Raw genomic sequence first — 12,237 nt, 5'->3', positions numbered from 1 at the left:
AGTCACAAGTAAATGTGTAAGTAATTAATAGTTTTGGTTAATGTCGTCAACCGCTTATGTCAAAGTAAGTCAACCAGTCTAAAGTGGTGTGCACATAAACGGGTTCCACTGTACGAAGTGTGTTCTGATGTGTGTATATATGCACAAACGCAGGAAGTGGTCTATGAGATGGATCTGACCCCCCCTGCAGTTAGTCACCCAGGCAGAGCTGATGTATGTGATTTCCTGTTTGAGTTGGTGTCTGAGAGGTTCTCCGGCTCACTGACTGAAGCTTCAGCACAACTCAGCTGTGAACACACACTAAACACATGGAACAGGTATGCACAAATTAACAAACCCTCCCGTGTGTCACTTCAGAAGCTTAATGTGTTTGTCTATGTGTGTGTGCCAGAGTACTGCTGGCTCTCCCATCAGTGAGTTTTATTAAGGTGAAGGCTGAAGAAGGTAGGAGGCATCTGGACTGTGACAAACTGATCCAACATGTCAACCAACATCAGGTGTGCTTCTCTTTAAGATCTGATGACGCACTGTGAAAAAAACACCCTATAATATATATTGGTACTTTTTAAGAAATGTTCACAATCATCTTTTTATCACTGGAAAATATTTAATTACATGTAAACAACAGTGGTGTCCCAATCTGATATTGATCAGATATCAGCCCGATATCAGCAAAACAATAAGTATAGGGTTATATCGGCTTCCATGTAAACTTTCTGATATACAGTACAGGCCAATAGTTTGGACACACCTTCTCATTTCAATGCGTTTTCTATATTTTCATGACTATTTACATTGTAGATTGTCACTGAAGGCATCAAAACTATGACACCTGTGAAGTGAAAACCATTTCAGGTGACTACCTCTTGAAGCTCATCAAGAGAATGCCAAGAGTGTGCAAATCAATAATCAGAGCAACGGGTGGCTATTTTGAAATGGAACTAGAATGGAACTAGAATATAATATATGGAACTAGAATATAAAACATGTTTTCAGTTATTTCACCTTTTTTTGTTAAGTACATAACTCCAATTTTGATGCCTTCAGTGACAAACTACAATGTAAATAGTCATGAAAATAAAGAAAACACATTGAATGAGCAGGTGTGTCCAAAATTTTGGCATGTACTGTACGTTTTGATATAAAAAGTCCTGCAGCGTGTTAACTTGTGCAAAGCTGGACAGCGACAGCCAGTTAACAGTCGTCCAATAAACACACAAGATTGGTCTTTTCTTGTATTTTAGTGAAGTCATTTACTAAAAGGTAAACATAGCAGGCTAAAAGCTACTAGGAGCTAACAGCTAAGCACACAGTACCACACAAGCTAGACATGTAATAAGTGTCCTTCATTGAACAGTATTGCAGTCTAAAACAGCACATTTGTCAATATAAACAAGTATCAAATATTGTTTGTTGCATCTTACTTATACTTACAAAGTCTCCAATCAAAAATAACAAACATGTCCGCATTTTTCAACTTACTGTGTCAAGAGCTAAACTTCATGAATTTGCGGCCACTAGGTGTCGCCAGAAAAACAATAATAATTAAAGCTGCAAGCAGCGTTGGTCGGGTCCGCATTTTGGCAGGTGCTAGTCCTAGGTGTCCCAATACTTTTGTCCAGTGGTAGTCCTGAGTGAGACCTACATAGAGGTTTGTGTTGCATGTCTCTACGATATTCGTACTGGGAGTTAGAGGAAGTTGTGTCTGTGTTTTTTTCCTAGGTGCTGCGGCACAGTGGTTCTTTTATTAAAGATTAATATTAAAGTACCAATGATTGTCACACACACACTAGATGTGGTGAAATTTGTCCTCTGCATTTGTCCCATCCCCTAGGGGAGCAGTGGGCAGCAGCGGCGCCGCGCCCGGGAATCATTTTGGTGATTTAACCCCCAACTCCAACCCTTTGTTGCTGAGTGCCAAGGCTCGTAAAATCAAAACCGTAGCACTTATTAAAACGTCAACTTTTAATCAGAAGGGTTCAATCTCTCTCCTGTAGTAGTTTGAAGCCAAAACGACAAACGCGCTCAGAGGAGATAATGTTTGATGTTTGGTGACCGCTTTTTAAAAAAAAAATGTTTTGAAGTGGGGATATCAAACTTCCTGTTGATTTTTGCTGAAGGATTTCAATCTATGAAATGGAGGTCTAAGTGAGACCTACGTAGAGGTTTTTGTTTCATGTCTCTAAAACGTTCCTACCGGAAGTTACAAGCAGTGTCTCTGTTTTATTCAAAAATTGCGCTAGAGCGCAATTTTGAGTTTTGGGGTTCGGTTTTTTTTAGATCGCAATTTCCACCAGTCCCAATGTGTGTAAAAATTTTGGTGAGTTTTGTAGTATTTTAAGGGGGTCAAATTACAGCTCAAAGAGGCAAAAATTAGTGTTTTTAGTCATTTTTTGTGATGAAGGGGAAATTGCCAACTTCCTGTTGGTTTTTGCCCGAGGATGTGAAATTATGAATTGTAGGTCTAAGTGAGACCTACATACAGGTTTTTGTTTCATGTCTCTACGACCTTCCTAGTGGGAGTTACAGGCAGTTTGTTTTTGTTTTTTTCCTAGGGAGCGCTAGAGCGCAAATTTTTATTTTTGGGGTTTGGTTTTTTTACTAAAGTTTGCTGTCCCAGTTTTTCTATGTGTGTATAAAATTTGGTGAGTTTTGAAGCATGTTAAGGGAGGCAAAGTAGTGCGCAAAGCTGCGGAATAATAATCAACCTTACAATTTCAATAGGTTCCTTTGTACCTGTACAAAGGACTCCCTGTGGGAGTCCTTTATACAGGGTACATGCGAACCCTAATAATAATAATGGATTAGATTTATATAGCGCTTTTCTAGACACTCAAAGCACTTCACAGAGAAGTGAGAACCCATCATTCATTTTTACAACTCATTCATTCATCATTCATTCACCGGTGTGAGCGGCACCGGGGGCAAGGGTGAAGTGTCCTGCCCAAGGACACAACGGCAGTGATTTTTTTGGATGGTAAGAGGCGGGGAGCGGACCTGCAACCCTCAGGTTTCTGGCACGGCCGCTCTACCCACTACGCCATACCACTGTCACGGCCAGGGCGCATTCCAATGCGTCCTCATCTGTGCCTCATGGCGAGCGCACCGCGGGCCACGCCCACATGCGCTCTCTCATCCTTGCGCCCTGCTTGTCTCACCTTGGGACACGCCCACGGCCGCGGCGCACTTCCAGGGACGCGCCGTGCGCGTCTCCGCTCTGCAGCAGCCACCAGCTGCAATCATTCACTAACAATCGGCGCACCTGTCGGTAATGAGGACGCTGCCTTCATAAGCCTGCTGAACCGGCCATCAGGCGCCGGAATATAGTCTACTGTACAACCTCCGTTCCCGTGTTTTGACGTTGCTGTGTGTCTCGTCATTCCTCGTCGTTCCCCTGCTTCTCGGACTGCCCCCTTGGATCTCGACCTCCCGCTTGGACACGGATTCCCCTCTTCCCCTGGACTTCCTCATCTCTCGTTCAACACTTGGTAACATACACTTCAGCTAACTACACACATAGCCTAACACCACATACACTTTTGGATCTAGTTCACACTCCACTCTATTGTTTATTTGTATAGTTTGATTATTATATATATATATAGTTAATATATATAATAAATCATTGTTCACACTTCCCCCTGGTGTCTGTCGCCGTCACCTCCCCTAGTAAACCACAACAGTATATTCCGGCCAATTGATTAGGGACCTGACAGCACAGTTCCTTAGCTCCGCCCCCAGTGACTTTAGCCCCTCCCCCAGTGACTTTTTTTTCTTTCTCTTTCTCTCCATTTTTTTTTTTTCTTGCTGCCCCTCTCAGGATGTCTTTTTCTTTTACCTCCACCCAGGACAATTTTTCTAGCCCTCCCCAACACTCCTTCAAGGGACTGTTTAACTCCAATATGGGGATGGAGGAATTTACCCGCCGCCTGGCCACCCACCTCCCACCCTTAGTGACTGTTCCTCAGTCAGCTGGAAGCGTCTGGCATCCGCGTTCAGAGGGGGGGGATAGTACTGGTGGCTGTGCTGATGTGGTGCTGCATCCAGCCAGGCTACCCCCTACCAGACCAATACCATTACTCTTTCATTTTAGCACTGGTGGCTGTGCTGATGTGGTAGCACAGCTGCACCCAGACATTCTACCCCCTGCCAGAGAAATACCATCTGTTTTCTGCTTTTCCCAGCCGCAGCCACCAGTCCCCTGGCTAGCGTCCGAGCTACCACCTGTCCCCGAGCTAGCGTCCGAGCTACCACCTGTCCCCGAGCTAGCGTCCGAGCTAGCACCTGTCCCCGAGCTAGCGTCCGAGCTAGCACCTGACCCCGAGCTAGCGTCCGAGCTAGCACCTGACCCCGAGCTAGCGTCCGAGCTAGCATCTGACCCCGAGCTAGCACCTGACCCCGAGCTAGCACCTGTCCCCGAGCTAGCCTCCAAGCTAGCACCTGTCCCCGAACTAGCCTCCGAGCTAGCACCTGACCCCGAACTAGCCTCCGAGCTAGCACCAGCTTCCAGGCTGACTCCTGCGTCTCCGCCAGCTTCCAGGCTGGCCTCGACCTCTGCCCCTCGGCCTGCAGCGTCGACCTCAGCACCTCAGCCTGATCCTCAGCCGTCCTCGTCTCCAGCGCCGACAACGCCTGCTGCATCCATGCCTGCATTGCAGATGACGTCTTCCTCGCCTGCCCCGCCGATGTCGTCTGCCGCTTCCACGTCACCGATGACATCTGCCGCTTCCTCGCCGCCGATGTCTGTCGCTTCCACGCTGCCGATGACGTCATCCTCTTTGCCTCCGATGTCACCTCCTCGTCTCCGGCGAGACGCATCATGGCACCACTTTCGTCCGCCTTCCCGACGGCCAAGAGGGTGGCCGTTCTTTGGTCGTCCGCCTCAGCGGCGTTCTTCTCGCCGCCGCCACCAGACTCGTCCCCGGTGGATTCGGGGACACTTGGGCCGGCGACCCACCACCAGTTCGCCCCTCCACCCTCCCTTGACTCTTGTTCTTGTTTTTTGGGGGGTTCGACTTCTAGGACATCTGGAAGCTGTCCATAGGGGGGGGATACTGTCACGGCCAGGGCGCATTCCAATGCGTCCTCATCTGTGCCTCATGGCGAGCGCACCGCGGGCCACGCCCACATGCGCTCTCTCATCCTTGCGCCCTGCGTGTCTCACCTTGGGACACGCCCACGGCCGCGGCGCACTTCCAGGGACGCGCCGTGCGCGTCTCCGCTCTGCAGCAGCCACCAGCTGCAATCATTCACTAACAATCGGCGCACCTGTCGGTAATGAGGACGCTGCCTTCATAAGCCTGCTGAACCGGCCATCAGGCGCCGGAATATAGTCTACTGTACAACCTCCGTTCCCGTGTTTTGACGTTGCTGTGTGTCTCGTCATTCCTCGTCGTTCCCCTGCTTCTCGGACTGCCCCCTTGGATCTCGACCTCCCGCTTGGACACGGATTCCCCTCTTCCCCTGGACTTCCTCATCTCTCGTTTCAACACTTGGTAACACACACTTCAGCTAACTACACACATAGCCTAACACCACATACACTTTTGGATCTAGTTCACACTCCACTCTATTGTTTATTTGTATAGTTTGATTATTATATATATATATAGTTAATATATATAATAAATCATTGTTCACACTTCCCCCTGGTGTCTGTCGCCGTCACCTCCCCTAGTAAACCACAACAACCACTCCACATCAACTTAAAGGAAACATAAATCAATTCCAGACAGGTAAAAACAAATGTTTTTCATGCCTACCATTGTTCTCTATTTTACTAATTTCACGTGATCAAAGCTTTTCCAACATTCCACACTACAAAATAATAAAAGTATGTATGATTCCTGCTGATATATCGTATCAATCAATGTCAGTATCGGCCAGTACGCAAGGATCCACTATTGGTATTGTATCGTAAGTGAAAAAGTTGTATTAGGACAAATGTTCTCATGTCTAAATATGTATAAAAACAAAAATGACTTCATAGGCTAGTAGCACTGACCTCACTGTTAAGTTAAGCATTTAGAATTTAGAGTTGGTAATAGACTGTCATCTTCTTTCATTATGCATCAGAGGAGTGTGTGTTTACCAGGCGGATTGTTGTCCTTTCATCTGACATCACACTTCTTGAAAGTAAGAAATACTAAATACTATCAAATGAATAAATAAATAGTAAACATTGCCTCCCAGCATTACTACTAGCTCTTGAACAAATGTTTTTTCCAATTCAGGGCATTTTGTATGCTAGTGCACGCTGCAGTCATGTTGGGGAGGAATTCTGCAAGATCTTGTCTCTGATCAGCCAGCGGTGTCCTCTGCTGCTGGTCTCCACAGTGGTTGGTATCGTGCTTACACATTGATCCATCATATTTTTTCTAGCATTGCTTTTTGTTGTCTTAACATCCAATAAAGTACTCTTCTTAAGAACAACACATTCTTAACATTCAAAGTGCTGTTCGGGGCATTTCATGTGCAATCTGCTAAAGTCTATGTGGACCTGCTGATCAAGTCTCGGTCCACCGTGTTATTATTACAAAAAGGTGCTCGCTTTTCTCGACACAAAATGTGGGCGCTAAGCAGCAACATAACTACTGTCTAATTACATAACATTAAAACATGCACTTTTTGTTCAGTGCAAACTGCAAAGTGACCGTCAAAATAAAAGCATGGCCATATTAACCTGGATTCTACCACAACAAATAACAATACGCACATTAATTTTTGTATTCCTTTATTTTTTTATGATCTGCGCCAGAAGAAATATTTGTTCAGTATGTGGTTATTTTGTTCAGTTAGCTTAGCATAGTGGCTATGATTTTAGTTTTTCATGTACAAAATTAATCAGAGGTAAGGCTGGGCAATAAAAAGATAATGAGTTGTTGCACTTTTTTTTGTTTCTTGCATTGAACAAAGAGAGCGCAGTCTACCAAGTCAAATTCCTTGTCTGATAAACATACAGTAATTGGCCAATAAATCTGATTCTGTTATACTTCATAACTTTTCCTCGATAGAAATACGAGACAGTTTTGGAAGAGGGTCGAACTGACCTATGTATTTGCCTCGGTTAGTCGGTAACAAAGTTGGCGAGGTGACCTGACTTGGTGGACAGGAGACAACTTTGTCATGCAACATGCAGACTTGAGTATTACTTGAATATAACAACACGGCAGCTTCCAAACCCTCACACTGCTGTTGCAGCCAGCAGCAGTAGGCGTGTTGGTTTTTGGGCTGCAGCAGACTCACTTTTAGTTTGGTTAAATATGTGCACCCACCAGTGATGGGCAAGCTACTTGGAAAATGTAGTAAGCTAAGCTACAACTTACTCTTGATTAAATGAAGCCAAGCTCCAGGGGAAGCTATACCCAGAGAATTGTAGCAAGCTACACTACAAGCTATGCCTCAAAAGTACTTTACTACATTAAAGCCACATTATATAAATATATTACATCATGTATAACTTTCCACCAAACAAGTGAAAAAATGCTCAGTTTGATTGTTTATTAAAAAAACACTAGCTAGTAACATGCCCTCTGTCTGGCTTTTTACATTTTTTAAAAATTGTGTACCATATACAAAATCAGGGAGAAACACAGGAAACAAATTAAATAAAAGGCTGTGAAACTATAATAATGATAAATAAACATCATAGTCCATGCTGTAATGGAGACTTTTCAGCACAGGGTAAATTACTGTTTTAACAGAAACCACAGTGGCAAAATGACAATAACCTGGCCAAAGGAACAAAACATTTGTCTCAAAAAAGAGACATTAAAAGGGAACTGCACTTTTTTAAAATGTTGTCTATTGTTCACAATCATTATGAAAGACATGACGACGGATGGATTTTTTTTTTAATGCATTCATCTTACAGCTTAGCCATTTGGAGGTCCTCTATTTCGCCCATATAACCCAATAAATAACCATTTAAAAAGTGCCAACAATACTCCATTTACATTTTGTAACTTGAATATTAACCAAGTATTAGTGATAATATTATAAGCGCTAACACAGACAAATTACTTATAGCGGCGACGTGATCAGCAGTTATAAGCGCTAATGTAGACAAATTACTTATAGCGGCTACGTGATCAGCAGTTATAAGCGCTAATGCAGACAAGCTATTTATAGCGGCGATGTGATCACTACCGTGTGTCCCTATGTTTACATCATCGAGTGGTCATCTGCTTTCTCTCTTCACTGCCCCTTGGAAGTTCATTGTAGATCATAAATCATGCATCTCCCCCGGATAGAAGAAGACTGAGACAAATTCTGACAATTTGGTACACTTTGACAGCCAATTTATACCCGGTAATGGCTAGAACGACACAAAAGATGCTTGGCTCCACCTCCCTTTTCTTTGCGAGGATTATGAGTCATTCTTCATCTAAACGGGAATATAACAAGAATCGATCAGTCGGCATCCTACTGACAGCAGACCTTGTACAGTAACTGATGTTTTATTATGTTTGTTGGCTCTCATGAAGTCAGCAGTGAGCAGTAATCAATTATGCTGTTGGGAAAAAAAGCATATGTCGTGATGCTTTTTTTTTTTTAAATTAATGCGCCGCTTATGCTTAAAATCATCAACATGTAATTATTACATCCTATTATTCATGTGCATTTCATTTTGTTTGACTCAGTTCCACAGTCTGTAAAATATGTTAACATCAGATTAATCACACTTGAATTTTGAATAACAACACACTTTTCAAGTAACCATTCACGATTAAGGTAAAAGTGCGTGTGCGGACAAAACATGTTGCACAATTATACTGTGTTTATATATCCATCCATCCATTTTCTACCGCTTGTCCCTTTCGGTGTCGCGGGGGGTGCTGGAGCCTATCTCAGCTGCATTCGGGTGGAAGGCGGGGTACACCCTGGACAAGTCGCCACTTCATCGTAGGGCCAACACAGATAGACAGACAACATTCACACTCACATTCACACACCAGGGCCAATTTAGTTTTGCCAATCAACCTATCCCCAGGTGCATGTCTTTGGAAGTGGGAGGAAGCCGTAGTCATACTTGCCAACCTTGAGACCTCAGAATTAGGGAGATATTCAAAAAGCCCCCTGGGGGGTAATATATATATATATATAGCTGTAATTCACTGAAATTCAAGTACCGTATTTTTCGGACTATAAGTCGCAGTTTTTTTCATAGTTTGGCCGGGGGTGCGACTTATACTCAGGAGCGACTTATGTGTGAAATTATTAACACATTACCGTAAAATATCAAATAATATTATTTAGCTCATTCACGTAAGAGACTAGACGTATAAGATTTCAAGGGATTTAGCGATTAGAAGTGACAGATTGTTTGATAAACGTATAGCATGTTCTATATGTTATAGTTATTTGAATGACTCTTACCATAATATGTTACGTTAACATACCAGGCACATTCTCAGTTGGTTATTTATGCGTCATATAACATACACTTATTCAGCCTGTTGTTCACTATTCTTTATTTATTTTAAATTTCCTTTCAAATGTCTATTCTTGGTGTTGGGTTTTATCAAATAAATTTCCCCCAAAAATGCGACTTATACTCCAGTGCGACTTATATATGTTTTTTTCCTTCTTTATTATGAATTTTCGGCCGGTGCGACTTATACTCCGGAGCGCCTTATACTCTGAAAAATACAGTATTTATTATATATATATATATGTATATATATATATATATAAATAAAAGAAGGAGGATATGGATGATGTTCGTTAAGAAATTATCGATGTCGATGCCATTAGCGAATCCTCTTATTGAACCGATTCCTTATCGAATCTCTTATCGAATCCAGATAGGTTGTTGTGTGTGCACTTTGTGTGTGCACTGAGTTCCAAAAGCCACAGATGTTATGTGACTGGGCCGGCACGCTGTTTATATGGAGGAAAAGCGGACATGACTGAGGACAGCATGCGGACATGACTGAGGACAGCATGTGGCCGTTAAAGGGTGAAGGTTTCAGGTGAGAGAGAACGCTAAAGGCACGCCCCCAATATTGTTGTCCGGGTGGAAATCGGGAAAAATTTGTGAGAATGGTTGCCCCGGGAGATTTTCGGGAGGGGCACTGAAATTCGGGACTCTCCCGGGAAAATCGGGAGGGTTGGCAAGTATGGCCGTAGTACCCGGAGGGAACCCAGGCAGTCACAGGGAAAACATGCAAACTCCACACAGAAAGATTCCGAGCCCAGGATCGAACCCAGGACCTTCGTATATAATTAATACAATATCTTTTGTGATTAATCGCGTGAGTTAAAGATTTAACTTTGATAGCCCTAATTGTAATACATAACGATATTGGCTGATATGAAAATAAAATCCTAATACCGTATGATATTTCTAATATCGGCCAGCTCTCATCAGACTGCTTCAAGTATGGGGGCTTCGGTGTCATGGCTCACAGTCTTCACAGCTCTTTCTTCCAACTTTGTAAAGTTCTACTTTCTCTGCCTGACATCTGCATGAATATTTATCTTCGGTCATCTTTGTGTATTTTCCCGACCTTGGGTAGAAACAAACACGACATGAACACGACCATCAATTGATCAAGTTTTGTGTGTGTGTTTGTAGTATTGGTGGGACCGCATGTCTGCAGCGGTGTTGTCTTTGTGGTGTCGTCTGAGTGATGGAGCGACTCCACCAGGGCAGCTGCAGATCATTGCTAGCAGTCAACACTGGGCCTGCAGGTGCTAATAGTCCCTTTGTCTGACCTCCCTAATCCCTAGTTCCATTGTTCAACACACTTGTAATCATTTGGATTTGTTCTGGTCTTCAGCTTAATGGGGGGCCAGTTGCTGCAGGTCCCTTCAGCTCCTGCACTGCTGTTGGCCTCCAGCATTTACGAAGGCCTGCAAGGCCAGCAGGATGTCCATGCTGCTCTCAGCCTCCTGGAACCAGACAAGGACGTTAAACACAGAGAGGTAAAAGCTTCTCAGTCATAATATAGACAGTCACATCTAATATATACAGTACTATATCACAATATATATTGCATCCTCTTGCGATAACGATATATATCACAATATATTATTTGAATTATACTGTAAATGATAATAGAAGCATTTAAAAAATAAAAAAAACAGTTACAAAGTCTCTTAGTGACATATGCAGTGACATATTGCGTCATTTCCGGTTGTATTATTTTCTCAAAACTATAATTAATCTACTGATTAATTTACTGTTAACATTATATATAATATATGTAATGTTAATTTCTGTTGTAAAATAGTTTAATCTACACTGCTGTTCTAATGTAATAAGCACTTCTTCTTTTGTTGTTTTAATACTAATATCGATCCAATACCAAGTAGTTACAAGGGCAGCAGTATTGGTCATACCTGATACTTCAAATTTTCAAGATCATTGAATAATAAATAGTGTTAAAGGTCTATTGTTGGCCAAATTTATCTTGCCTATTTCGCGCAAACCTAACATACAGTATATCTCATAACCATATCAGTGGTTCTGATTGTGTGGGCACAAGAAATAATCTGTTTTCATCAATGCATGTTTGTAGATTGTGCAAAGCGTGCTGTACTGCACTGCCTCTGTTTCAATTGGCGCAGTTAGGCCCCTTTTCTCCCATGTGTTAAGGTGAAAAAAAGCTTTGCCGACTTAAGCCTGTAAACGCCCGCCCGCATCCAAGATGCGCACTTTGTGTAGATCAATCCCTAAATGTGGGCTTTCTCTGTCAAATATGACCTTCTACTTATTCTCCCATCGGCTTAAGTACTTTTGTTTATGACGCACCTCTGAAACTGGAATAAGTCCAGCGCCCCTTGAAGGTGAAACATAATAATGCACTTAAAGTTTGGATGTAGTCTACACCACACATAACAAAAATTATAAAAGAAACTTCCAGAAAACTATCATATCTATTCTGATCGCTTCAGTTGATACCTGCAAACCATCATTGAGAAGACGATAAAAGGACCACAATGCCACTCTGTATTAAGTATCAAAATCAAAATGTACTCTGTTGTCTCGTCTGCTTGAGTGGATTAGAAAAAGAGTGAGACCACAGCGAAAGGGTATCACGCATATCAGCCATGTTTAGACCTCCTGGTACTAACATCTATGTATTGTGCCTTCCATGTGTACTGGGAAGTCTGAATTTCCGAGTTCCTAGTTGGAATTTCAACTGAAAACGCCCCTCGAGGTCGGATTTACGACTCGGAAAGTGGGAGCATTCTCACATCCCCTGAGTTTTTTTCAAAGATGGATGTAAA

At 42.8% G+C, this 12,237-nt stretch overlaps 1 protein-coding gene across 3 annotated transcripts in view; it reads left to right on the top strand.

The window, feature by feature from the left end:
* Positions 1-12,237, top strand: part of LOC133630716 (Fanconi anemia group A protein) — a 77,021-nt gene that overhangs the window by 57,400 nt on the left and 7,384 nt on the right. For all 3 annotated transcript variants that reach the window (XM_062022395.1, XM_062022396.1, XM_062022394.1), the window contains 6 exons: positions 154-317; positions 392-497; positions 6,076-6,135; positions 6,234-6,338; positions 10,580-10,695; positions 10,785-10,929. In XM_062022395.1, the coding sequence (XP_061878379.1) occupies positions 154-317; positions 392-497; positions 6,076-6,135; positions 6,234-6,338; positions 10,580-10,695; positions 10,785-10,929 (696 nt within the window). The remainder of the gene's footprint in view (positions 1-153; positions 318-391; positions 498-6,075; positions 6,136-6,233; positions 6,339-10,579; positions 10,696-10,784; positions 10,930-12,237) is intronic.

The sequence above is a fragment of the Entelurus aequoreus genome, linkage group LG16, assembly GCF_033978785.1.
Source record: "Entelurus aequoreus isolate RoL-2023_Sb linkage group LG16, RoL_Eaeq_v1.1, whole genome shotgun sequence".
Lineage (NCBI taxonomy): Eukaryota > Metazoa > Chordata > Actinopteri > Syngnathiformes > Syngnathidae > Entelurus > Entelurus aequoreus.
Note: the sequence above shows the minus strand (reverse complement) of the source record. Positions and strands in the feature narration are given on the sequence as shown.